The sequence below is a fragment of the Eublepharis macularius genome, chromosome 2, assembly GCF_028583425.1.
Source record: "Eublepharis macularius isolate TG4126 chromosome 2, MPM_Emac_v1.0, whole genome shotgun sequence".
In the NCBI taxonomy this organism is placed as follows: Eukaryota; Metazoa; Chordata; class Lepidosauria; order Squamata; family Eublepharidae; genus Eublepharis; species Eublepharis macularius.
In genome coordinates, this window is record NC_072791.1 from 163,719,051 (window position 1) to 163,746,313 (window position 27,263).

General features: G+C 44.4%; 1 protein-coding gene across 3 annotated transcripts in view; it reads left to right on the forward strand.

Moving 5' to 3' along the window:
- GLI2 (GLI family zinc finger 2) overlaps window positions 1-27,263 on the forward strand; it is a 263,984-nt gene that overhangs the window by 221,628 nt on the left and 15,093 nt on the right. For 2 of the 3 annotated variants that reach the window (XM_054972434.1, XM_054972433.1), the window contains 6 exons: window positions 1,837-2,038; window positions 3,206-3,419; window positions 4,713-4,826; window positions 13,342-13,473; window positions 23,676-23,825; window positions 25,539-25,703. In XM_054972434.1, coding sequence (XP_054828409.1) covers window positions 1,837-2,038; window positions 3,206-3,419; window positions 4,713-4,826; window positions 13,342-13,473; window positions 23,676-23,825; window positions 25,539-25,703 — 977 coding nt within the window. Of the gene's footprint in view, window positions 1-1,836; window positions 2,039-3,205; window positions 3,420-4,712; window positions 4,827-5,696; window positions 5,726-13,322; window positions 13,474-23,675; window positions 23,826-25,538; window positions 25,704-27,263 lie in introns of all 3 variants that reach the window. The other variant, XM_054972432.1, reaches the window with a different exon arrangement.

The following is a 27,263-nucleotide window of genomic DNA, read 5'->3' on the forward strand; positions in this document are numbered from 1 at the left end:
TGAGTCAGACCTTGACCCATCTAGCTCAGTATGTCTTCTCTGACTGACACCTAGGGTTATCAGCTCCCCTCCACCCCCCACTCCCAGCCTCTGCCCTTGCCACCTCTGATCTGGCCGGGGGTAGGGGGGAGGTAGGCATGGGAATGGGGCTGGAAAATCCAGAGTGTGATTTGGGGCCAATTTTTACTGAATTGGCTTCCGGTGCATCTGTTGCTTCCACATCATGCTGGTAATGAGGTCATTCCCACTGTGGCGGGGTTGGGGGAGCAGAGAGTTTGCACACTAGAACCTGACAGTGTGCCCCCCTCCGATGGTTCCCCATTCCCTGCTTTCACCCGTGGGGGACCTACTGACAGCAGCTCTCTAGCATCCAGGCAAAAATGTCTGCCCCAATGTCTGCTGCATGAGAGTTTATAACTAGACATGGGCACGATCTGAATTACGATTTCAAAAAAAAAAACGATTTTGGCATTTGCGCCATCGTGACTCAGCTAATCAGTTCTGTCCACGGCAACTGATCCAGCAGTTGGGGCTTTGCTTGCTCGGGAATTGATTGGATGTATCGGTTTCTGTTCGGAATTGCAGACACTCTTGCGCCAGTAATTTATTCCCGGGGCAAGAGAGCCAGGGGAATGAGCTGTGTTTGCCCTCCTTCTGTCGCCCTCAAAACACAAATGGAAGCCCAGCTTTCCTTGATTAGCAGGCTTCCTTCCAACCACGGAGCAGCAACCCAGGGGAGGGAGGGGGAAGCGGGTGTTCTGAAGCCATGGGCACAAAGGAAAGGCAAAAGGCAGTGCGGGAGGCTGGGAGGCCGCCCGCGCCGTTTGTCTTTCCCCAGGACAAGGGGCATATGGGCAAGCCAGCCGCTCCTTGTCCTGGGGAAAGGCAAAAGGCAGTGTGGGTGGCTGGGAGGCCGCCCGTGCCGTTCGTCTTTCCCCAGGACAAGGGGCGCGTGGGCAAGTTGGCCGCCCCTTGTCCTGGGGAAAGGCAAAATGCAGCACAGGAGGCTGGGAGGCTGCCTGCGCCGTTCGTCTTTCCCCAGGACAAGGGGCGCATGGGCAAGCCGGCCGCCCCTTGTCTTGCGGGGCAGGTGAATGGCGCGGGCAGCCGCCAAGCCACTCGCACTGCCGCCAGCTCCGCAGCGCACCGGGACAGCCAGCTTGCTGCGTGGGCGGGGGGGGGGACTCAGGAGCGTGCGCGCTTGCACATGCAAGAGCCTGACTACGGTTACCCTGGGTGCTGGCAACCGTAGATCCGGCCCTGGGAATGTCCCCTCCCTGAGGGGAGGCAGCTTGTTGCCGGGTTAAAAACTCCCCCCCTACTCTAAGTGTGTGTGTGTGTGTGTGTGTGTGTGTGTGTGTGTGTGTGTGTGTGTGTGTGTGTGAATGTCCCCTCCCTCCCTGAAGGGAGGCGGCTCATCGCTGCCTCCCCCTGCCCGCCGGGCCTGGCGGCCGCTGCCACCAACCACCATTCCTATATTGCTGGAAACAGCGGGGCGCCCTCCCGCTTTGGCCTTCCCGATTCCGGATCGGAAATGGGACTTGATCAGTTAGAATCGGTGGCCTGGGTTCGGCAGCGGCCCGGATCCACGAACGGCTTAATCGGTATTTTTTTTTTGGATCGTGCCCATCTCTATTTATAACCAGAAATACCAAGAACTGAACCTGGAACCTTCTGCATGAAAAACATACTGAGCAACTCCTCCTCCTCACTACTGCATGATAACAGAAAAAAAAGTAATTTCCTTTTTAAATTTTAGCTATTAAAATTTAAAAAATGAATTCTACTTGTTTTTATTCAAACCAAATCCCTATCCCTTTATTTTCTTTTATACAGTGTCAAGATTCTCCAGTCCAAGAGTGACACCAAGATTAAGTCGAAAGCGAGCGTTTTCCATATCCCCATTGTCTGATGCCAGCATTGATCTTCAGACAATGATTCGGACTTCCCCAAATTCCTTGGTGGCTTATATAAATAACTCCAGAAGTAGTTCTGCAGCAAGTGGCTCTTACGGGCATTTATCAGCAGGGGCAATAAGGTAAGGCACTTTGGGTTAAAATCTTTAGTCAATTTCTTTTAGTATAATCCCTGTAAAGTAAGTGGGTGTAGGATTGAAACATTCATTTAGAGTTTCATAGATCTCTTGCTGACATTTGTCCAGTAGTCACAACAACTATTGTAGAAAAGAATCCCCTGAAGGTAAAATTATGTGCAAAATTTAATACATTGATACAGCATGTCTGCTTTACAAACCTACAGAGATGAAATTAATCCTTGATTTCATACACACAAAAGGGTACATTACATGTAGTGTATTTCTTTCATACTATTGAAAGTGACTGTGCTTTGGTAGCACATACAGATTTTTTTAATTCTTTTCTGTATCTGCTCAGTATAGAGAATTGTTTCATCAAATGCACAATGATCAAAGCTACAGTAGGAGTTGGGGTGCACCAATTTTTTTACAAGATCTCTCTTCAGAAAGTGTTCTCACAAAACTGGTCTCTCCTTATGTGCTGATATGAGCATACTGTTTCCCCCTTTTTAAAAGTCCTGTGTTTTGTTCTATGTATATAAAACTCTGCTGTTTAATAAACACTGCATTCTTTATGGCACCTGCTGTAGTGTAATTAGTGGTGTAAGTGGTTGAACAATGGGCAAATGTAAGTAATATTACAATCTCATGCTTTCCCCAATATTTCCCAGATCTTCAAATGTTTATGAAGATCTTGTCTGCTCAATTAATCTGGATTCTGATTCACATTTAGCAGCAGATACGAGTAATTTTTTTTTAGAGGTCCAGGGCTCCAAATGTTGTCCAATGAACAAAATCACTTTGATTGTGTCAGAGTTCTAAACTTTTCCATGTGCAATTTGTAGTCAACAAATTCAGAATGGTCCATGACAAGCACCATGACTAGAAATGTTGGTGGACCTCATTAAAGGAGAGTCAAAATGAACAAGAGGAAAAGGTAATAATCCAGAGGTTTTACCTGCCTTCTCTTTTGTGTGTTTTTTTCATTGACTTTTTAAAAAAATGTAGCCTTTATTGGGTTCTCAGAAGGCAGACCTATAGGACATTTTTCACGAAGAATATTGTAGAGTATTGTTACTACTCTAGACCCCATAATTCACAGGATGCCACTGGTCCCCAGTACTCCAGCTCTACGTTATTTTTTCATCTTGTGGTGTTCTTTCTCTCCAGTCCAGCATTCACCTTCCCTCATCCAATCAACCCAGTGACATATCAACAGATCCTGAATCAGCAGAGAGGCCTGAGTTCAGCATTTGGACATACATCTCCCTTCATCCAGCCATCCCCTACATTCCCTGCCCGGCAGCATGTGGCAGTCATCTCTGTCAATTCTACGCCTGCTCAGATTAGCAACAGCAGCAACTGCATAGCTGATTCCAACCAGGTAAGATTCACATTGGCTTCCGACAGGATTATGAAATAGGACTCATTATAAACTCATGTGCCAAAACCAACTCATTAAAAGGCATCTATTCAGTCGCCGTGTCACTTTTACTGTAAGAGTTCACTGCAAGGTTGAATTGCTTTAAATAACAACAACAACAATAATATTTGATTTATATACCGCCCTTCAGGACAACTTAATGCCCACTCAGAGTGGTTTACAAAGTATGTCATTATTATCCCCACAACAAAACACCCTGTGAGGTGGGTGAGGCTGAGAGAGCTCCAGGGAGGCGTGACTAGCCCAAGGTCACCCAGCTGGCTTCAAGCGGAGGAGTGGGGAATCAAACCCAGCTCTCCAGATTAGAGTCCCATGCTCCTTAAACACTACACCAAACAGGAAAGCCATGCTCATCCACCCATAGGCACTATTTTCTGCACTGCATTACTTTCAGTGGGATGTCCCGTCAGGGGCTCATCCTCACTCACATTATGGAACAATCAGTCACAGGTGTTTTTTTAAAAAAAATGACTAATGGAGGATCAGAGTAGTTGTTTCCCATCACCACTATATATTCATTCTGCTCACTGGGTTAAATTTCTACCAAGGTACAGCAGAAATCTACTGAATGAATTGTTCTTTTTTTACGATTTTTTAAATTTTATTAATAGAATTAAAAGCCCAAAAAAAGGGCAAAGACACAAAAGAAAGAGTAAAAGCAGTATAGGGGGGAAAGCCAGAAATTAGAAACAAAAGGAAACAATAATACATATTTCATTTTCCAATTTTCTCTACAATGCTTACTTTAGCAAACATACTTTAAATTTTAATCTCTCCAAAATTTCCTTTTCCACTACTGCCCCCATTCTATTTATTTTTTCCCAGATCTATCTTCTTAAAAATCAAATAGTTTTTCCTTGTTTCACGCAGAAAGTCAATAAGGGGTTTCCAGTTAGCCATAAAAGTAGACAATGCTTTATCTCTGATCAAAGCCATGAGTTTAGCCATCTTCGCTAACTCCATCATTTTCATAATCCAGACCTCGATTGAAGGCAATTCTGTACTTTTCCATTTTGGCGCATATAAAAGCCTAGCTGCTGTAATCATATATAAAAATAAAGTATTGTGCTGGTTAGGTCAGAATTATTCTGACCTTATCTAATCTGCAGCACTTGCTAACAGGTCCCTAACTTTGCTACATTGTGGGAGAATCTTGACAACAAGGCTATATTTTTTTGAAAATCTTGATATAAGCTCAGCATCCACCTATTCGACTCCATTTTGTTTCCTCAGAGCAAGCAGAGCAGCGAGTCAGCTGTTAGCAGTACTGTCAATCCAATCATTAACAAACGCAGCAAAGTCAAGACGGAAATGGAAACTTTGCCACCGGCTTCCCCACCTACTCAGGTAATTCTTCAGTTGCAAGCTTGTCTTCAACACCCACACTGATGGATTGCAAAACTGAAACACTATCAACTGTTTAGGAAACATTATCAATTTTGTAATCATATCATATCATATAACATTATCAGTTCCACAACTTCTTTGAACTCATTAACAAGACAACAAGCTTCCAATATGACAAGTTTGTTCCTAATAAAACATGGACACCACCAGTCTTCACAGCTATGTTTATTTGGAAACTTTGCAGTCCAATGACTGGGCTGATCCCTAATTCATCTGTGGGTCCAAGATCATAGGTTTTCTCCTTTCTACTAGGACATCAGGCCCTACCAAAACTAGAGACAAGCTGCTGGGCACTGTAACATTTTGTTCCATCGGGAAGGTTAGTAGGTTGAATTCTATTCATTCTGGAGTCTCTAAATGTATGCACATTTTGCAGCATAGTGGCCACTAGACATGGACACGAACCACAAAAAAAACGAACCATGCGGTTCATGGTTCATGGCGTTTCACGAACCCGGAACCACGAACTCCTACGAACTGGGGCAAGTTCACGAACCGGTTCATGGTTTGTGGGTTTTAAATGCCCCTTTCCGGCTGCTTAGCAGCAGCAAGGAAAAAGGCATTTAAAACCCCGGATCAGCTGCTTGTCGGGGAGATCCCCGACAAGCAGGTGATCATTTAAACAGTGGGTCTGTTTAAATGGCCACTCCCAGCAGCGGGGAAATGGCCATTTAAACTGTGGGTGGGGCTTGGCTGGCCAGCTGGGGAGTTCCCGGCCAACCAGCCACTCCGAGTGGCGGGGAAATGGCCATTTAAAGAGTGGGTGTTTAAATGGCCCCACTGTTTTGGCCATTTCCCCGCTGCTCGGAGCAGCAGGGAAATGGCCATTTAAACTGCGGGTGGGGCTTGGCTAGCCAGTGAGGAACTCCTGGACAGGCAGCCAAGCCCCTCTGTTTAAATGGTCAGCTGCTTGTCAGGGATCTCCCCGACAAGCAGCTGATCCACAGGTTTAAATGCCCCTTTCCCTGCTGCTTTGCAGCGGCAGGGAAAGGGGAATTCCTCTTTAAAATGAACCAAATGAACCAGTAGACCAGTTCATGGAAGTTCATGGAAACGAGCTTCCATGAACCACTGGTTCGTAAATCACAAACTGGGCTGGTTTTGCTTCATATTCCAATTTGTGCCCATCTCTAGTGGCCACTCCCCATATCATATTAATAACATCTGAAGTTTATTTATTTATTTAGGACATTTATATTTCACGTTTCTCCCTGAAAGGATGCAAAACGGCTCACAAAAAACATCAAAATAAATGAGCCAGCAAAAGGAAACAAATTTCAGGCTGTTCCTACTTGATGAGGCTGGCTGACACATGTCCCATGCCATGTGCCCTAGGGCTAAGAGCCAGGAGCCCTTTGGCTATTGCCTTTCATGTCCAAGGGCTCATGCCTTCAGCTCTACCCAGGCTGTACATTCCTGCAGGAAGAGGAAGATAGAACGTATCCCACATAGAACTCATGTATTGCTGATTTATTACCAGCAAGCCAGCAAGATCGTTCTCTCTTCGCCCGCCCTGGCCCAGATTGCATGGATCACATCTGTACTTCCCATCCCAGAACTACACGTTCATCAAAGCAGTTGACATCAGCAGTACCCATGTGGTGTATTGTGATGGAAGAGCTGACTGCTGGAGAGCAGCAGCTATGTTGCCAAAATAATGTGTAAATTAGGCCAAAAAGTGACAAACTGACATACCTGGATTTTTCCCGTAGGTCAAAATCACTAGTGACTTTGATGTGGGATGTTCTGCCTTTCCCTTCATCATGTCATTTCTCTTGCAGCTTGCTTAAGTCACCTGAAACCAGTCAGTAGTCACTATCTACACTGCAACAACATTCTGATTGTGGCTCTCCATTGTCTGCTTAGTTTGTAGTCAGGCTTGTGAATGGATGATTGCCGGGCAATGGTGGTGTGTGTGTGTGGGGGGGGGTAATTAGAAATTGGCACACAATGGGGTGGGGGAAGGGTCAAAATTGTCTTTGGGTCCCTTCCAATTCAAGAAACTGTTCCAGTATGGAAAACTGGATGTCTTCATTTATGTGTAGCTACAAAAGGGAAGCATTTGATAGTACAGTAGCTCCTGTAAAAATCCTGTAAACTGGCTGAGTAGCACTTTGAAAGATGCATGGGGTTTTTTTGTTTTAGGGAGAGCAAAATTTATGGGTGAGAATGTTATTCAGACTTTTCAAAGTGATAGATGTCCTAACCTGAGTCCCAGCATGATGGGTAGGTACAGGCTTCCATGAGTGATTTGAGTGAGACATTCTATGGTTCTTGGGTCATGGAATCCTCTGACTAGCTTCGATAGAAATGCCATATTTCAGCCAAGCACCTTTTAAAAACGAAGTTTGACAACTCCAGACAGCAAAGCAAGCCGTAACAGCGTCTCAGAGCAAACGTAGATTACAAGGAGATCTTGCATGTAGGTGGGGAGCTCTACAAAAGGGAGCCATCCCTGTTCAGAAAGGAATTGCTCACAGAAGCATCTTTTACCTTGGCGACACAACATTTGACACCTAGAAGGGCCCACCAGCTTCTGTGTTACTATCGGAGCTGCACACTTCCAAACTGTTTAATGGCTGACAGAATCTATCTGACCGTCCTTTATCACAACTGTAAACTATCCAGAGTGCTCTGGGCACTTCATTTTCATGAAATATGAGGCTATGCTATTGTCAAGCCAACAGAAGAGTTTATGACAAATTCCTCTTCCAGCTCCAGTTCAGAAGCGGGCTTTGGCATGATGCATGGGGACAGCAACATGTGCAATCATCAGGGGGCTGGTAAAATTGATGAAGATAGCATATCTGGGAAAGATAAACATGCTGTAGTCAGCACGATTAGGGCAAAGAGGCATCTCTCCAGAGCTTTGGGTTTAGGAACACCTCGACACACAATGGCAGAAAGCACATGACATGAAATAACCAACTTGCTTTACTCCTTACTTAATCAGGTCACAGATTGCAGTCTCTTACAGCGAGAGACTGGGGAAGAAAATTTCCTGTTTTTCTTAGGGTTGGTTATTTGTTAGGAAAAGGGGCATTATTACTCTAGCTTTCAATTAATTCCATATCCACAATCCTAATTGTATTTATTTAGAATAAAAAGCTACTTCATACATTGCATATTTTAACACTACAGTGACAGTATTTTATATGTAACAATTAAAATACATGTCCCTACTCTATTTAAGTATCTGTTCAAATACATGCATCATCCAGGTACATTCGTCAAGGAGTCACAATTGGCTGAGTTTCCAGCCATTTTTACATAACAGTAACAACACAATAATAGCAGTGTGTTTATATACCATCCTTCTGCACAGATTAGTACCACACTCAGAGCTGTGAGCAAAGTCAGTGTTATTATTATCTCCACAGCTGGGGAGCTCAGGCTGAGAAGAGTGGCTTACTCATGGCAGTAGTGGGATTTGAACCAGCAGGGTGCTGATTTGTAGCCCAGGCACTTAACCACTATGCTACAGCAGCTCTGGGCATATGTACGACCTGAATAAACAAACATTCACTTATTTGTACGAAACAGCCAATCTGCATTCACTTTACTAATGAAACCAGAGATCAGTATCTGGATAAATGTGCGTTTCAAACACACATTCAGCTGTGCATACATTGAATGTTACATGAGAATTTCTTGACATATGTATAAAGAGCAGTCAAGTGTACCCTGTATACTGTAAATTGTGAACAGGGCTTGGTCTGTTGTGAACAAACTGGGTTTGTTGCTATGTAATTTGTAAAATTGTCCTAAGTGCAACATCTGGGCTGCAAGGCCTATTTTTTAAAAAAGCAGATGCAAAAGTCTAGGCCTGACCTGGTCCCTCAAGGCTGGCTTGTCTCTGCAAAAGTGAACCAGGCATGAAGGTGTAACAAAGATCTTATATAGCTGTGCTTTGGCTGAAGGATGTGCAGTGCTGTGCCCTCTCAGAGACAAGAACATGTTGTCTCTCCTGACTGGGGTCCTGCCAAGATTCTGCGAGCACAAGGGGAGAGTGATTTTCACTGAATCACTCCTCAGGGAAATCTCCATCTCCTCCCATCCCCCCATCCATGCAGAAGCTATACTTGGGGATTCATCATTCCCCAGGAACAGCATTTCAGCGGGTGTTCTGGGCTGCCACAGGAGGTAGGAATCAGTAAAAACTGTTCTCCTCTCTTTGCACCAGCAGAAATCATGGCATGTTCCAGCCCACTGTTGCTCATACTGTACTTACAGTCTAGGAATAAACACATTCTGAAAATGGTAAACATATTACAGCCTTCTCCCCCTCCATGTGATCAAGAAATTTAAGCTAGGGAGTAGACATGGGCGCGAACCACAAAAAACCCAAACCACGCGGTTTGTGGTTCATTGGTTTCCACAAACCAGGAACCATGAACTCCTATGAACTGGGGCAAGTTCCTGAACTAGTTCATGGTTCGTGGGATTTAAATGCCCCTTTCCAGCTGCTTAGCAGCAGAGAAAGGGGCATTTAATCGTTTAAAGGGCCCCTTCCTGTTTCTTGCAAGCAGCAAGTCCCTTTAAACTATCAGCTGGCAGGCGTTAGGGGGGAATCTCCCCCACCGCCTGCCAGCTGATAGTTTAAAGGGACCTGCTGCTTGCAAGCAGCAGGGCCCTTTAAATGGCCCAAACCCCACAGACCCCAGGACCCCCCCCCCAGCCCCAGCCCTACACTTACCTTGTCTTCTCTGCAGCCTCCTCTTCCTCCTCCTGCAAGGGGCGGGAAGGCTGTTTTCAGCCTCCTCTGCTGCCCGCATAGCAGCAGAGGAAGCCAAAAATGACCTTCTCACCCCTCGCAAGAGGAGGGGGAGGAGGCCGCCGCTGCGGAGAAGACAATGTAAGTGTGGGGGTGGGGTGAGGGGCTGGGGTTTGTGGGATTTGGGCATTTAAAGGGCCCTGTCGCTTGCAAGCAGCAGGTCCCTTTAAACTATCAGGTGGCAAGAGGGGGGAAACCCCGCCGCCTGCCAGCTGATAGTTTAAAGGGACCTGCCGTGCGAGCGGTAGGAAAAGTTTAAATGGCCATATCCCTGGGGAAATGGCCATTTAAATTGCCCTTTAATACGAACCAAACGAACCAGTAGACCAGTTCATCGAAGTTTGTGGAAACGAGCTTCCATGAACCACTGGTTCACGAACCACAAACTGGACTGGTTCGTGGGGTTTTTTTTGGTTTGTATTCAGTTTCATGCCCATCTCTACTAGGGAGTAGCTTTTATATATGTTATGGAGCATATATTTGCTCTTCTTTCATAGTTGCTACATACTGCAGTGCTAGAGTACTGCCACAGAAGTGCAAAGAGGAAGCCAGCCTGTACAAGTGGGGTGGGGGTGTAGGGAGTTGTTAATGAGGTACAACTATGGCAGGAACTACTGCAGCACAGTGGTTAAGTGGTCAGGCTGCAAATCATCACTCTGCTAGTTCAAATCCTACTACTGCCACGCTACTGCTACTGGCCTTGGGTAAGCCACTCCTCTCAGCTCCAGCTTCCCAGCTGTATTGTGGGGATAATAATAGCACTGACTTTGTTCACCACTCTGAGTGGGCCCTAATCTGTTCAGTAGAGTGGTATATAAGCTCAGTGTTGTTGTTGTTACTTGAATGCAGGGCATAAGTCTCTCTTTGTTCACAGGTTCTGTTCTTAATGTTCTTCCCTTTCCCAGCATCCTGACCCCACACTCAGATACCAAGCACTGCAGGAAAAATTCCTGTGTCCTTGATCTGGTCAAAGTGGGCTTTTGCAGTGTGGGCATTTTCTCAGGGGAAAAGTCTTCAACTTACATATATCTGTAAACACTTTGCCACTTCTTTCAATGATTCTGCAGATAACTAGTCCACTAGGATGTTTTAAAATGAAAATGGACTGTGGGTGGGGTGATGCAGACTAGAAATATGTGCTAGAAAAGTATGACTGGTACACAATCTATTCCTATTATCTGCCAGCTGGCAGATAGATAGGTAGTGTCAGGCAAGTGTTTGGTGACTAAGGAGGGTGGGAGATGCCCTCCCTGTTTCTTCTCTTCTGCTTACTCACCATGCCACTCCATTTGCCTACCACCTTTATCTTAGGAAACAGGGAACAAGGTACAAGATTATGTATATATTTTGTTATGCTTCTGCCTCTCCTGTAGAATCAGTCCACAACTTTTGCCCAGCAACCTATGGCAGGAGTAGGCAATTGCATGCTAATTAACACCAAACTTTCTGCTTGTAAACTTTTTAAAAAATGTATATAAAAGTCATACATGAAATCACTTCAGCTGCTTACATTATAAAATAGCACACGCCCTATGACACACCTTCTCCCTCGTCCAAACTATTAAATAGCAATATTACATATACAAATGATTCTTAGAAGATCTTGAGAGTGATATAAAAAGGATCAGGGTGACAGAGTAAGTTTAACAGAGTTGTTACGATATTGAGATTGAAAATTTGGGGGCATGGTGAAAACCCCCAGCCTTACTGGGGCAGTGGAAAATAATGAGGTGGATTTTTGAAGGCTCAAAATAAGGCTTGCATTAGTAAACATTTGCCAGAATCGCTCTAAATTCCAGGTTGCCATTCCCATTTGTCAATAATTTCTTGCAGAGACATAGGGGATACAAACCCACAAGGGCTGCTTTGTTCTTTTTTCAGCAAGGGCTGCCTTCTTTATTTGCATATCAATCAAAACATTCATTCAGCAATTGTATACATTCCTTGATACAGGCTGCTGTTTCCATTTTTCTGTTCCCTCCATTGAAGTGATTAGGAACAGCCCTCTGACACAAAAAATCAGGGTACGCACCAGGGCTGTCAAGTCTTCGGCTACTGCAGGAATTCTCCCACTGGCAAACTGCTCTTCCCACTGCTGCTTCTTTGTTCAGAGGGAGGGAAAAAATTAAAATTGCCAATGTTGCACCATGTTGCACCATTTCCCGCCCCACCCCCACCCCTCTCCTGGCTGGCAACCCTAGTACACACTGGCAAATACTGGGGATCCAGATCAGATGTCTGTATAGGATTTCCTGTATTAACTCACAGACCTGTTTCACATGCTATTTTTGACTCTGTTCTTCATCTGTACAGAGACACAGGGACTTACTTGAATACTTTACAATCCCTATCATAGTCTCTTTGTATCATCATCTATATATTATATTTGTTGTATGATTGATAACCATCTAATAAGATAAAGAATCTAGAAGGTACATCCCTGAAGAGGTGATAGAATTAGGTGATCCTCTCCCCCAGTCAAATTAAGTAGTAGTTTAAGCAATCTTCCTGAATGTCTTAAGTGTTCTGAACATCTAAATTGCCATCCCACCACTCAGGCCTAGCACAAGGATTACCAGCTTTTCTCCTGGCCACCACTCCTCGGCTTTTTAACAGCAGTGTGATTTGCAGGGGACAGGACTTCATTCCATAAAAAGCTCCACCTGCTGATTTCTGCAGATCCAGCTGCTACTAAAGACACAGGAGGAAACTGAACTGGAGATTTTGTGGTCAGTTGGTAACCCTACCTGGCTGAAAGTGATAGTATCTTTGTTCCTGGAAACGTCTGCCTCCAATGCAGTCTTCACATCAGGGGCTATACCGATCAACCACTAGGAGACATGGAGGGGACTATAGAGAGCTCCCAGTGGGGTAGCTTAGTCTTTACTGTTACCTTTTACACTTCCATGCATTCAGTATATAATTCATAATTTAATGCATAAATACAGTGTATTTGCTATCAATGTACAGTTCATGCATCAATGAAGTGAACTCTGATAATAAAAAAGCAAGAGTCCAGTAGCACCTATAAGACTAACAATATTTGTGGTAGGGTGTGAGCTTTCGTGAGCCACAGCTCACTTCTTCAGATACCAATCTTGATCTATCTGATAATAAGAATTAGTGAAGGAACACCAAACCAAACAAAAACATCTTCACCTGCTGGTAGAAGACAATGATAGTGGGAGACAGATAAATCTCCCTGGGGAGGGAGTTCCAAATTTTGGCACCACAACCGAGAAGGCCCTTTCTTGCCACCTGTCTAGCCTCAGACTGCAGGGCCACCCAAATTAGGGCCTCTGAAGATGACCAGAGTGACCAGGCAGGTTCATATGATCTGTATCTAAAACTAATCTTTGGATGCTGGATCCCCAAATCTAGTACATTTGATATGAAGTGTTCAAAAGGAAGAGGAGCAGCAATTGTTTAGCGGCAGATTTGCAGAATACCTTTGCATTTAATACAAGAAACCAGGTATTGACTGACCTGCACATAATGCTGAGCTCCTCATGCTATTATGTTTCTGTGCAAGCCTGTTCAAACATATCAGGAGGACTACTCTGCTGGTACCATGCTGTGGCTCTTTCCATTCTCTACTCGTACCTGCCATCTAACCTATGGGTGACTGAGGAGTTCAAGCAAAAAAAGTCCATCTTACACAGAATGCTTTGTATCTTACAGGAGCATCTGACAGACTTGAAAGAAGAACTTGATAAGGATGAATGCAAACAGGAGCCTGAAGTTATTTATGAAACCAACTGTCACTGGGAAGGGTGTACAAAGGAGTATGACACTCAGGAGCAGCTCGTCCATGTAAGTAATGTCAAGAAAGACACAAGCCATAAATCTGAGGTTTTGCCCTCCCTTCATATCAACATACTGTATAGCTGGAATTCACACCGTGAGCCATTAAAAGTAACCAGCCAAGAGGCACCAGAAGTAAAGCCTGACAAATCAGGTCAAACTCCCAGAAGAATTCAGCTACAGGAAAGGCTTTGATAGATTATTTTGTATTGTTAGCAGTTAAAAAAAAAGAAATCAAGGTAGACTGTTGATAATTCTGTTGCCTGAGCTGAGATCACATTTAAACATGTGTTGGATTTTTTGTGTGTGCTTGAGTGTAATGTGCCAAATGCTTAATCCTAATGACTGATGTGATGCTCAGGGTGCAAAGCACAGATAGTTTTATGTGTTTGTAAATACCACCTTATGGAATGGCCTGCCTGATGAGGTTAGAAAGACTCCCGCTCTCCTGGCTTTCTGCAAAACTGAATTATTCAGGAGGTTTTTCCCCCACAGATAATAGGGCTGTTCTGTAAGGAAATGGTTCAGAAAGAAGCTTTGGTGAAAGGATAGGGACTGTAGACTGTACTACTGCGTACTGTGTCCTTGTCAAACTATTTGGAATACTTTACAGTTTACTCAGTCTGAGGATGTGGACAAGATCCTTGGAGGTTTGAGTTCAACTACCTGCTTGTATGACCCTTGCTGTTCCCAGTTACTTAAAATCTGCCAGTGGGGGTGGGGGTGGCTGGGTCCAAGGTAGCTAATGCCCCCTTGAGAGAGGGGTGATCACCTGAGCCTTGAAATGGGCTGTGGTGCATCCACTTCTAAAGAAGCCTACCCTGGACCCAGGAAATATGGACAACTATTGACCAATCTCAAATGTTCCATTCCTGAGCAAGGTGATTGAACAGGTGATAGCTGGACAGCTTCTGGCTTTCCTAGATGAGGCAAATTGTTTAGAACCTTTTGAATCTGGTTATAGGCCCTGGTTATGAAAAAGTCTTGGTGGCCCTGATGGATGACCTGCTCTGGGAGATGGACAGAAGGAGTGTGACTGTTGTTTCTCCTGGACCTCTCAGCAACTTTCGATACTATCGATCATGGTATCCTTCTAGAATGCCTTTTCAGGCAGGAATTAACAGGCACCATTCTGCTGTGGGTCAGGTCCTACAAGGAGGATAGGTTTCAGAAGGTGGTGCTGGGGGACTGATGCTGTGTCCAGGAGTGCTTTTTACCAGTTTCGACTGGTTAGTCAATATGGCTTTTCCTAGTCACTACAATGCATATCCTGGTTATAGCTAGATGAGATTACAGCAATATGCTCTACACAGGGCCACCCTTGAGAAGTGTTTGGGAAATCTGTTGGTACAGAATGCTGCTCATAGGGACCATATGACTATAGTCTTGGTCTGCCTACATTGGCTCCTAATTTGTTTCTGGGCATGAATCAAGGGGCTGGTGTTGCCATTTAAAGCCCTACATGGTCTGGAACCAACATACCTGAAGGACTGACTAGTTCCTTATGAACCTACTCAACCACTACAGTCATCTTCAGAGGCCCTGCTTCATGTAACCCCACCTTCTGAGATTAGGCTGGTGGCAACCCAAGAGAGGGCCTTCTCGATCATGGCACCAAAACTCTGGAACTCTCTCTCCAAGACCAATCATCTATCCTATTCTGTTGCCATCTCCTGCCAAGAAATGAAGACCCTTTTTTGTTTCATTTGGCATTCCCTCAGTGATCTCTTCTCTCTCCCCAGTGTTTTGTTATTTTTATGTATTTGTATGTATTTTAGCTCTATTTAAATTGTTTTAATGAAGTGGTGGGGGGGTCGATTTTAATGGTTTAAAATATGATTTTATTGTTTTTTCTTTAATTTATTAGTGGCTTTTGCGGCCTTTATGACGGCAGAAAGGCAGGTTATAAATTCTGTAAAAATAAATAAATACTGTCTGTTGCTGTAAGAAGGAATCCTATATAATTTCTGCATCATTTAGCATGCCATATTTAAGTGCTTGTGCTTTATTTCAGCTTTGTTTCAGTTCTGTTTCAGATTTTGGCTTGTTTTCAGATTTCTGAAATCTAAACCCTATTGGATGTCCCATCCTGTTGATCATATTTGACTCATCCTGTGTAATCTGCCTTGAGTCTCAGTGAGAAAGGCAGACTAGACATAATGTAAAATAAACCAGGACAGCATATAATGGGTACCCTCCTTCTTGTACCTTGCCCAAATGAGAACATTCCTGCGATGACACAGGGCCTTTGGGGCATGTTTTCACTTCAGTGGGGCCTCTGCTAGATCTTATTCTCCATTAGCACCACCCCTGTTTTTCTGTATGGCAGCCATTTCAAATCATTCCATATGGGCACTTCTTCTGTGCAGCTACTAATCTGAAGAGACCTCTGCACAGTGAAGCCACCTTACATTACACTACTACAAACCAACTTGCTGGGTCACTCCAGGTGAATAATTTGCCACGGCAGCTGCCATGGTGAGCAATTTAAAGTGACCCTCCCAGGTGGATGCCACTGATCAACATCTGCACAGAGGGAAGGGAGCAACAAGATATCTCACTCAGAAGTTGTGAGAAGGAAGGAATGTGAAAGCCGGTGTGATACAGTGGTCAGAGGCTTGGATTTTTAGGTGACCTACATTCAGATACCTAATCAGTCATCGGGTTTGTTGGGAGGTTTTCAGCAAGTCACTCCCTCTCAGACTAATTTATCTCACAAGGTTGTTGTGAAGAGGAAAAAATTGGATTACCCCAGGTACACTGTGATGACCTCCTCTGAAGAAAACAGGGTAAACATTTCAAAGAGCAGCCCCGCTGGCACCTCAACAAGCCATGGCAGTAAGCAATATAGTTGAAAGCAACTTGGGTAGTATGTCAAAATTGGCACAATTAATTCAAGGAGCAGCGAGAGATGCTTGACAGGTGACAGCAGAGGTCATAAGAAGGTGTTGGTCAGAAATAAGACTTTAAAAGGTGTGCACAAGGTAGGAGTCCATGCCTCATCGTGCATACAGCTACTTTTTTAATGAGCATATGCTTTCCCTTGACTCTTGCTTCTCAAGAGCAATCAAATCCTTCATCTCAGTGGCACAGAATGCTGCCATCTGCATACCGGACTTCAGTGTTGAATAGAAAAATAGTTCAGAATCCAAGAAACCCTCCAGGTGTTACATTTTAAGGCTTCCTATTGAATTTGTAAGAGAAGAAGACTGTATTTTTGGCAATTAGAGAGAAGGACAACTCTTGGTGCATTACATTGCAGCAGCAGTTCAGTTACCAGCCTTCTTAATGTTAAAATGTTTGATCATTCCTAAGCCTGCAAAGTAGGGTTGCCAGCTTCCAACTGGTGGCTGGAGATCTCCCAGAATTGTAATTGATCTCCCAGATGACAGAGATCAGTTCCCCCTGGATAAAATGGCTGTTCTGGATGATGGATTTTATGGAATTATACCCTGTTGGGGTCCCTCACCTCCACAAACCCTGTCTTTCTCCAGGCTTCACCCCCAAATCTCCAGGAATTTCCCAACCTAGAGCTGGCAACCCTACTGCAAAGTAGGTATTGAAGATTCAACTCTGCAGCAACAACAACAAAAACATATGTAGGTCCAAGCAGAGACAATGCATAATGTAGCAAGGCTTCTTTGGTTCAGTCTGTACAAATAGTATTTCTCATAATATTATATTGCAGTGCAAGTATTTAATCTGTGCAAACCCACCTATTTATTCCTCCCCTGACTGTACTAAGGTCCAGACTAAGATACCAGGCACAGTATTCAGTTAGGATTTCAGAGTCAACGTGTCAGTCAGAACCAGTCAGTCTTTACCACAGAACATCTGTCACATACAGCAGATAGCAAAGATGCATATTCATGAAGGCACTCTGGACTGACAAGCACCTGAAGTGGGTAAGTGGCACAAAGTTGCCTCTCTGAGCAGCAAGATGAGACTGAGGGAGTGCCCCACATCTAGGAACTTTGTGGCATGGGATTACATTGACTGGCTCTTTAGGATCACCTGACTAGAATCCTGGCTAGGATGATGGTGGGCCGTGATGCTGGTGTGCCAGCTCCAACCCCCTGCAGTTTCTTCTTTCCACAAGCAGCCTAAGTGTTACGTGAAGCAATGTCTAACTCACAGGACATTTGGTTAAAGTCCTGGGGACTTCTGTCAGCAGTTGAAAAAACTATTACCTGCAGAAGCACCTGTCTCGCCTTTCAGTGAGGTAAAATAAAATTGTCTTTTCCCTGTCACCTTTTAGGGGGGGAAAGTGCATTTAATTGTGCAGGAGGCAAGCAGCCTGCAGATCGACCCTGCAAAATGACTACTATCATCAACTCTAAAAATGTGGCGAGGGGAGTGGGGGAATGCCTAGTCTGTGGAATGTAACTGCCTTTTATTTTTTTCATGTTTGGCAAACTCAACCAGCTTTAAAGCTGGGTGTGTTTAGTAATTCTTTCTGCCCTACTTTCTTCTAGATTCCCCATTTAACACCTCAATCCAGTTCAGTTGAAAAACATTAGAGGTGATAATACTTTCTGTTTCAAAAAAGCAGAGCACGTATGCTCAGTTTCTGCCAACCGCTAACCCTGATAGAGTGATTTAGGGCCTTTTCAGCACTCATACCACTTTGGGTATTCTGAACAATAGAGAACTGGATGAATATTTTTAGCATACAACTTCGGGATCATGATGGGCAACTAGTCATCTGTTGTGACAAGTCATGAGGTGAAGCTGACCTTACTAGGTCCTTTATTAATCCCGCCTTTCCTCCACTCTCCCATTTGTCTATGCAATAGCAAGAGCAAAGGAAGTCCAGCTTTGCTACGTGACCTTCTCTACTTGCAAAAAGCTTCCCACATGGATAGTCATTATGCGGGCATCTCTACAGATGAGCAACTTCCCATGTGGTTAGGGTATAAGCAGCCACTAGGAAGCAGGGATGGGCACACAGACAAAAAATGATATTATTCAAATCTGGGTATCCAGAATATCATATATATTTCGTGTTCAGGATAATAGGGTTCAAAAATACTGGTTTAGTATTTGGATCTGGGGGTTTGGGGTTTTTTTTGGGCAATACAAATAAATTCAGCTCCATTATTCCCTATATGGGAAACTATATCGGGGGTGGGGGGTGTTTTTCAAGAAAACTCCGCTAAAATTGCAGAACATCTAGTCCTTCCTGTCCACTGCAGACCTCCCAAGTTTCAAGAAGATTGGGCACAGAGGTCCAATTATATGGGCCTTATATGGGCCTCTGAACACACTGCCCCACCACTCTTCATTGTTCCTTATGGGGGGTGGGGGATTCCAACCTGGCTTTCAGGCAAAAAAATCTGACAAAACACACAGAGGTCAACTACTAGCCAAAGGCCCAGTCCAATGCAAGCTGAAGCCTAACAGAACCAATGTCAAACCAGAGAATCTCAGCAGAATCAACATGAAGCAAGGGACATGGTTACAAGCCTGACAGAACCATTGTCACTCACAGAAGCCAGGCAGAACCCAGGTCCAATGCAGTAACACCACAGAACAGAACCAAGTACCAACATCAACCATCCAGCAGAACTACTGTCCTGGCACAAGCACTACTAACCACAAACAAACACAACACACACAGTATTAACCTAGTATAAGACCCTTCTTCCAAGGAAAGCCTCAGTAAGTGAGAGGCAGGGGTAATTTTGGGCAACGGGTTCTCTTTCTGCAGTCTGTAGCCTAAACTGTCACTCACTGCCTCAGAGGAGCCTAGAGACAGAGCTACAGAAACTGCCCTTCATTACTGGCCCTCCTATTCCCTCCCAACCCTGCAAAGAAGGAAGCTTAGTTAGCACAACAACAACACAATGGTGCCGCACTAGCTTCATTTTTGGTGCTTCTGTGGGTTTAAGATTAACACATAAATGTGCCATCAATTCTCTACTTTCTCCACTGTCTTTTTCCCTGTTCCAGTGGCAAGATAGCAATTTTTTTGGTGTTGCTTTTCTTACTTTTCTGCACAGAACTATGCCAAAGTCCAAGGACTGTACTGGCTAGGGTGGTGTTTCTTTGGTTTGAGGGAGGAATCCCAATTGGAAGTATGGATTGTATATAGTATGCCAACTGAATAAAGTATCCTGATGGGTTTCTACCTAAGTTAACTTTGGGAAGAGCACTTTACCCCACCTTCCCAGCACAGACTGAGATAGGATACAGGCACAAGGTGTGCTCACTTCACTCATACTCAAAGTCCAGAGCTGGGAAATTGAAGAATGGCAAGTTGACCTTCAGTAAGACCGATTACTCAACTCTCCAGGGGAGCAAGCAAGTGCTATGAAGGCTGCATGGAAAATGCTTGCTCTGCATGCTTGTCAGAGGGCATGAGAAGAGGCTCTGAGCCACAAGAGACAGGTCTGGCCAGGCCACCTGTTTCTTGGTCAAGTAGCTCAGAGGACAGGTAGTACACAACTCACAGGGCTCTGAAAGATAGACCCTGACAACTGCCTCTGACAAATCCTGGCTCAAGCACCTTATGTTCCCAGAGGGGCTGAGCACATGTTCAATTACCTCCATCTCCTTGGTCATCTGGGGACTGGCCATGGGGAAACCCTGCTGAGAATAGGAGGTGTAGGGAACAGCAGAGCTGGTTGCCCCTTCGTCCCTCTTTGCTGGCAGGGTAGCCCTCTTGGCCTGCATACTCTGCACCCACTGAGAGAGCTCATCTTCCAAGCTGGTAAAATTCCTGGACTGCTTAGTGATGCTACCCTTGATGCATGGGTTGCACATGGTCAGCAGCATGTACACCTTGTTCTTAGTGAGAGGTTGCAGGCGGGACTTGATGCCCTCTTACATCCTTCTCGTGAGTGCACACACTGCTGAAACAAGGCCTGCTCATCCTGTGCCGGGGTCCAGAAAGGTGGCCATCTTCCTCTGAAATGTTTGGATCAAAGGAATGACCAGACCTAAGGTTGCCATGTCAGATAAGACCATCATAGTGAAGTTCTTAAAGGGAAATGGTCAGCCAGTCCTCTTCGCTGAACTGACTCTCCCCCCTCTGAGAGCCTCATTGTGAGTGTGGCCTGCTGCTCTACCAAATGCTTAAGCATGGCATGAGTGGAGCTCCATCAAATGCTTACATTGCTGATCAGCTGATGCTTCAGCACACCGACCAGGACCTGCTTCTAGCATAGCTGATGGGCAGCCTTCATGCTGTGCAAGAAGTGACCTATGATGTGCTGGCATGATGAAACACTGGAACACATGAGTTGTAATGTCCCATCTGGGACCTTCAGGATTCAGACCCAGACCCAGTGCATCCTTCACCATGAAGTGAAGTTTGTGGGCCATGCAGTAAATGTGATTGAGGCTCACCTTCACTACCACTGCCTGGTTGGTTTTGCCATCAGTCACCATATATCCCATGGTGACACCCCTGACTACACACTACATTAATTGTCTTTCAGTGGTGGCAGAGATGTAGTCCACCATGTGTGCCTTGTCAACAGCCTCAGCATGGAGCAAAGCCTGGCAGTAGCTGGCTTGGTGGTCTCCCAGCACACACTTCCTGACACTGGTTGTCCATTCAGAAGGTCACATCCTGTGACTGAGGGCAGGTCCAGATGCTAGATGTGAAGTGCACATTTCTTCCAGAAGCATGGGACAGCTGTGCCTTCATGTACTCCTTGGCAGCCCTGTAAAGGGAGGACATTATGGTTCTGCTCAGCATGGTGCAAATCAGGGGGTGTGAAACAATGATAGACATCTTAGAGCAGCCTGCAGAAGCCAAAATCCTCAATTATGGAAAAGGGACATTTGTCTAGAGTGACCCTCTCACCGATGAGGCAAGTGACCCTCTTGTCTACCCTCTGGATCCCCCCTCTTGGCACACTAGTGCTCCACCACCACTGAACACCTCCATCAGTGTTGCTTGGCATCCCCTACAGCAGTCCCAGGGTGGGAGAGTGCCAAAGGTGGTCACAGCTATGTGGCACCAGCCTCTCTCTCTTCCTGATGAAGCACCACCTGGTGGTACTTTTTCAAGTGGTTCCTGAGGCTGGTAGTTGAGAGATGAGCCAGGTCTTTCACTCAAGTGATCCAAGCCCTACACAGCTGGCACTGTGCATAGCAGGGTCCTATCTCTTCTGGAAGTGATCCCAGATGGCAGAGGTGTAGGGGGACCCCATGCTGCTGTTTAGCTTTTGGCAACCCAGGAACCACCTCCTGTGAGGCACTCAGGGCAGACACACTGTGTCTGGAGGGTGGGCAGAAAGAGATGGCTAAGAGCAAAGGCAGAACCTTGGGAGGCACTTCCTCTGTCTCTTCCTCTTCTGCCACCTCCATCCTCTCCTCCTGCTGGCCTCAGAGGAAACTGGGAAGGCTGGCAGGTGGTGAGCCTCTCCTCCAGTTCCACCAGCAACCTCTGAGTCCCTGGGGTGAGCTTGAAGACTGGAAGACTCATGTCCCCCAATTCCACCCCAAAGGACAACTCATGCTGCCGCTGGGCCACAGCTCCAGCCTCAGGAGTTTGTGGGGGCAGCACTCGTGCAGCTGCATCAGCAAGGAGGACTTTGTGAGACCTCTTGCTGTCCTCAGCCAAGCCGAGCTGGTGGAAAGCAGCAGTGCACAAGCAGAAACATAAACGGATACCTAACAGTGCCCAGAAATGGGTTGCACAAGATCTTGAGCAAGCGAAAATCCAAGTGGGGTTACAATAAATATGATTTAGTGCAAGCAGTTACTGCTGTCTTTTTCATGTATTTCTACTTGAACAAGAGCTCTAACACAAATGGAAATTTTGTGTTGGATCCAACCCATTAACAGCACAGTCCTCTGACAGTTGAAGCCAATGAACTTAGAAGGATGTAATGCTGCTTAGGATTGTACTATGCAGGATGCAGTCATAGATCTCTCACGTCTTATCTGGCTGTACTGTAAAACACAATATTTAATATATGCAATCCATTTCTATCCTTCTTTTCCTCCAAGAGCCTCAGGGCAAAATACGTCATTCTCCCAACCTCCATTTTATCTTCACAACAACCCTGGGAGGTAGGTTAAGCTAAGAGGGAATGACTGGCTCAAGGTCACCCAGTGAGCTAATAGTAGAGTGGGGATTAGAACTCTGGGTCTCCTAGTCTGACCACTTCCCATCCCAAAGGAAGAGCTTCCTGCTGTCACTTTAGTCTTCCCTGCTTTATGGCTCTGGGTGTGACTTATTAGCCAGGGATGGGAGGAATGGTCAACCATTGTCCTGCTTCAGCCACATTAGCATCACCATCAGCTTGAGTGCTCTGCGCTAGGAGCTTTATGGTGCTTTCCTTCCCCCCCCCATCCTTTCTGCTAGCTACTACTTTGCAGCTGGGTTCCCGAGCCCACACAGAGTATGGTCGCAATGACTGAAATATTGGGGAGAATTCCAGGGTGAAGGGCAGTTCTCCACATCTCCAAGAAGCAGAAAATGGCTTGAAAGCACATAATGCCATTCTAATGCTGAAGCTAAGGAAGGTTGTCCCTCCAACTCGAGAGTGTCTGGGAATTATACTGAAGATGCTCTAAACCCATCTGAGGACAAGTGCATTATAACTCTATTAAATTACCCTCATGTCTCCAATCTACTCTGACCACATGGGTTGTTATAAAAAAATAAGAGCAGCCATGCTGGATCAGTCTAGTGGTCCATCTAGTCCAACATCCTGTTCTACACATCCGCCTGCCAGATGCACTCAGAAGGCCTACGTGTCGGTCACAGAAAGTCTTCTCCTGTTGTTGCCACCCAACCACTGGCATTCAGAGAACTGTATAAATCATTTAACCAGTTTCATATAAAGGAGAGGACCTATCTTCTTATCTGATGGTTGCTAAGTTTACTCAGGAGCTACTCTTGGCATTTGAAAAGAAACCTGTCAAAAAAATAACTATAACTTGCCTGAAGCAGGACTCTAAAGAAGCGGCATAGAAATCTCCTAAATAAATAAAATTAAAACTTTCTACTTGAGCTTTTTGTAGAAGTGCTGCGCTACAAGATCTTTTTCAGATCTTTTGGTTCCTCTTAAAAGCCATGCATAACTCTTTGGAATCCAGGAAGACCTGTAGAACATCCAGAGGGATGTAGTGTTATTTCTTAATGTCCTTTCCTAGTACTACAGGTTCTGAGGGTCTTGCTAAAGGAAGTGACGCAAGCATTGCTGACTTTCTGTTTTTTTAACAGCCTAGCTTCTTTTCTCATCTTCCAGCACATCAATAACGATCACATTCATGGAGAGAAGAAGGAGTTCGTTTGTCGATGGCAAGAGTGTACAAGGGAGCAGAAGCCATTCAAAGCTCAGTACATGCTGGTCGTGCATATGCGAAGGCACACTGGAGAAAAGCCACACAAATGCACGGTAAGATACTGACACTGTAAATGTGTACATAAGTCAGAGTACACATGCTTGACAGCCTGAGCCGTAGGCCTGTACCATCTTACCCTTTCCTCCACATATTTGCCATAACAGAGAATATCTACATATATGCCAAATAATAAGAACTTTAAAAAGCCTGCTGGATCAGGCTAGTAGATCATCTGGTCCAACAATCTGTTTCCCACAGTGGCCAAACAGATGTCCTGGAAGGCTCTCAAGTGTTGCAGAGGTCAAATCCTCCTCCTTGTTGCTGTCCACGAGCAACTGTTTTTCAGAGGTATACTGCTGCCTCTGAACATGGAAGATTCCATTTAGCTACCATGGCTAATATCCATTGAGGATCCTGTTCTCCACGAAACATGCCAACTTTATCTCCCAACTGTTTATTGGATATGTATGCAAACAACACAACACGTATATTACAGCAAACAAAGAAAGACTGGAATGGGAAGGAATAATCCTGCTGCCCTAACACCTGCCGCTTTTACCCAGCATGCCCAGCAACTCCCACAGATTAGACTACAAGCTTCACAAGTACAGAGCAAGTGCTCTGCAAGAGAGGGCTGCTGCTAAGCAGTGTTCCCAAACTGTTATACTCCTATAACAGCTGGCACAACATACGATATCTACCTACCATGATTTACTTCACCCACAAGGTATGTTATACCCACAGAGTAATTTGAATAACACAGGGAATTGAGCAATCTCCTACAAACTGGAGAGTTAGTCTAGCCATGTGTATGGCCCTAATATCACTTGGCTGTTAGTTTTCACTTCAGAATTAATACTTCATCCCACATAGGGCTGTAATTATATATATTAAAACCTCATTTGATGGAGAGCTTCTTGTAGAGGTTCATTGTGCCGTGATTTTTCAACACTTGCTTTGTTTTTAAAAACAAATTAATAAAAGGAACTTGATCCAACCTAGACCAGTGCAGAATCTAGAGGGTAACCTTTTAGATGCAGTTGTTGGTAGTGGAAAGAGATATCTAACATCAATTTACAGACCCACTGTTTCTACATTTAGATTAGCAATAACTAGATTTCAAACAGCTGTGTCATTTAGCTGTTTTTTCAAACACTCTTCATATTTCTATCAAAATATGGTTTAGAAAAGTGTCACTATCACTGATTTCATTAAGTAAAAGCCATTTTTCAATACATACAAATGTCACCTGATCCCATACAGTCTGTAAGGGCATCTCCACTTTTTACATAGCAAACTCTATTATAGTATAGATCCTTCAGTATTACATCTATGTTTCCTGCACAAAACACATAAAATAATGATGACATATCCAACCTTTTAAACACCTGTAAACATCAGGGAATTTCTGCTCAGTAGGGATCTCTGATGCATGTACAAGGATGTTTAAAGATGTGTGTAAGGGGGAAACTCTGGTATAATATCATGAGCACATAGCACTCATGAGAGTCCTGTAAAGTGTGAGTGGCCTTAAGATGACCATGTTCTTTATAAAAAAAATTACGTGGGCTGAGTTTGAAAATTCAGGCCGCTGCTTTAAACAAGTTCCTCAGATTATGCATTGTATACAAGACTCTTTTCCCTACAGCCTGCTTAGAGGAAGCCAAAATCCCTCAAGGAATTAAATTCTTCAAGGAGGTAGGGATTAAAACCAGATGAGATGGAAAAATGCCTCCATCAGATTAAACTCCTGTTTTGTTTTTTAGTTTGAGGGTTGCTCCAAAGCCTATTCCCGGCTAGAGAATTTAAAGACACACCTGAGATCTCACACTGGAGAAAAACCTTACGTCTGTGAACATGAAGGCTGCAATAAAGCTTTTTCGAATGCTTCTGACCGAGCAAAACACCAGAACAGGACGCATTCCAATGAGGTAGGAGAAATCTAGTAGCACGAGGGGCAGGGGGGAATGCTGCTAATAATATACACTTTACACACAGGACTTTTTTAAAATGAATAAAATCCCTTCCCTAGTGGTGAGCTGGGTTTTTCTTCTTTTTACATTTGCTTTGCTGGAAAGGCAGACCATGAAAATTTTATATTTATGAATGCAAACCTAGAAACCACAAACAGATGATCAGAATTTGAGGCCTGAATGCAATGCTTGCCACTTCCAGACTTCTTAGTGGGCCAGATTGCCCCTCATGCTTGCTATTTAACAATAGAAGAATCCATGGAGCTGGGATCCTGATGTTCTGGACACACAATGCTGAAGCTCAAGGCAAATGCTCTCTTAAGCCTTGCTAATTAAGATCCGTTATTAGTAGCTGGAGGAAGGAAGGAAATTGCCTTTATTGTAAAGCATGTGATGGTCTGCTGCAAATGGTTAATGCTGAGGTTGAAATTTATATTACCACTAATTAAGCAAACGGCAGGAAGGGAGGAAAAATGATCAGAAGTTCTAAGAACATCTGTGACCAGGCAGGGTTTAGCCTCTAGCCTCATTTGTAATGATTAATTTGAATTATTATAAGCAAATAGAATGGTAGATTTTTTACTTGGAGTGGTAGGCTGTTGTTATTACACTGAACCTCCTTGGTTTGGAATCTCCTCTACCACCTCACAGGTTGATTTTATGCAAACAGGATCTGTCTAAAATAGTACAAAGTGTTTGTTTCTTCAAAAAGAGGGCTTGTGGCTGAATGGGATGGTAGTAGAAGGAGGAAAAGGGGTACAGGTATTTCAGGTCCTGACAAGAAGACAGGAGGGAATAAGCCCATTATCAAGAGGGGTGAAATGCAGGTAGAATGTAATTTTGCCAAGGAAAATCCAGATGTGACTAACCCATGCAGTTTCCAAAATAAAGCACACAAACTTCTTTCATTGTGCAGTATTGTCTGTACATAAAAGGATGTGCTTATCCTGCAGTTTTGTTTTGGGATCTGAGTAAAGAAAATTATTCACAGAGAGATTAACAGGTTAAGAACCAAGGAGAGCAAGTGGGGAGTATGATATGTTAAAGGGCCACCAGCAAGTCAAGCACATAAAAGCTTATTATTGTCAGCAATTGCCTACACTGACTGATCAGCAAGTAATTTACTGCACGGTCTCATTCAAGAGGATACACAAGTTGCCATAAGATGCAAACAGAACCTAAAGGTTCCATTTGTTTCTGTCTTTATTACTAGCTGGACTTTAATTCAAAAGAGGAGAAGGAGTAAGGAGATAATGAAACTGACAGAGAGCTTTTCCAATTAGCAAAATAAAATAGGTCTTGCAACAGAGGGGGAGGCTTCTTGAGATTTTTTTTTTAAAAAAATAAAACACTGTTTCCACAAATCGTTGCTGGCTTGGAGGAGCTATCTTGACTATATAGAAGCATCCTTTCTACTCAGACACTTAGCCTGTGCTAGTAATATTCTCATGGTCAAACTGCACTATATGAGTTCTAACTAGTCAGCTTTGGGTTCCCTGAACCAGACTTGCTTTCCCC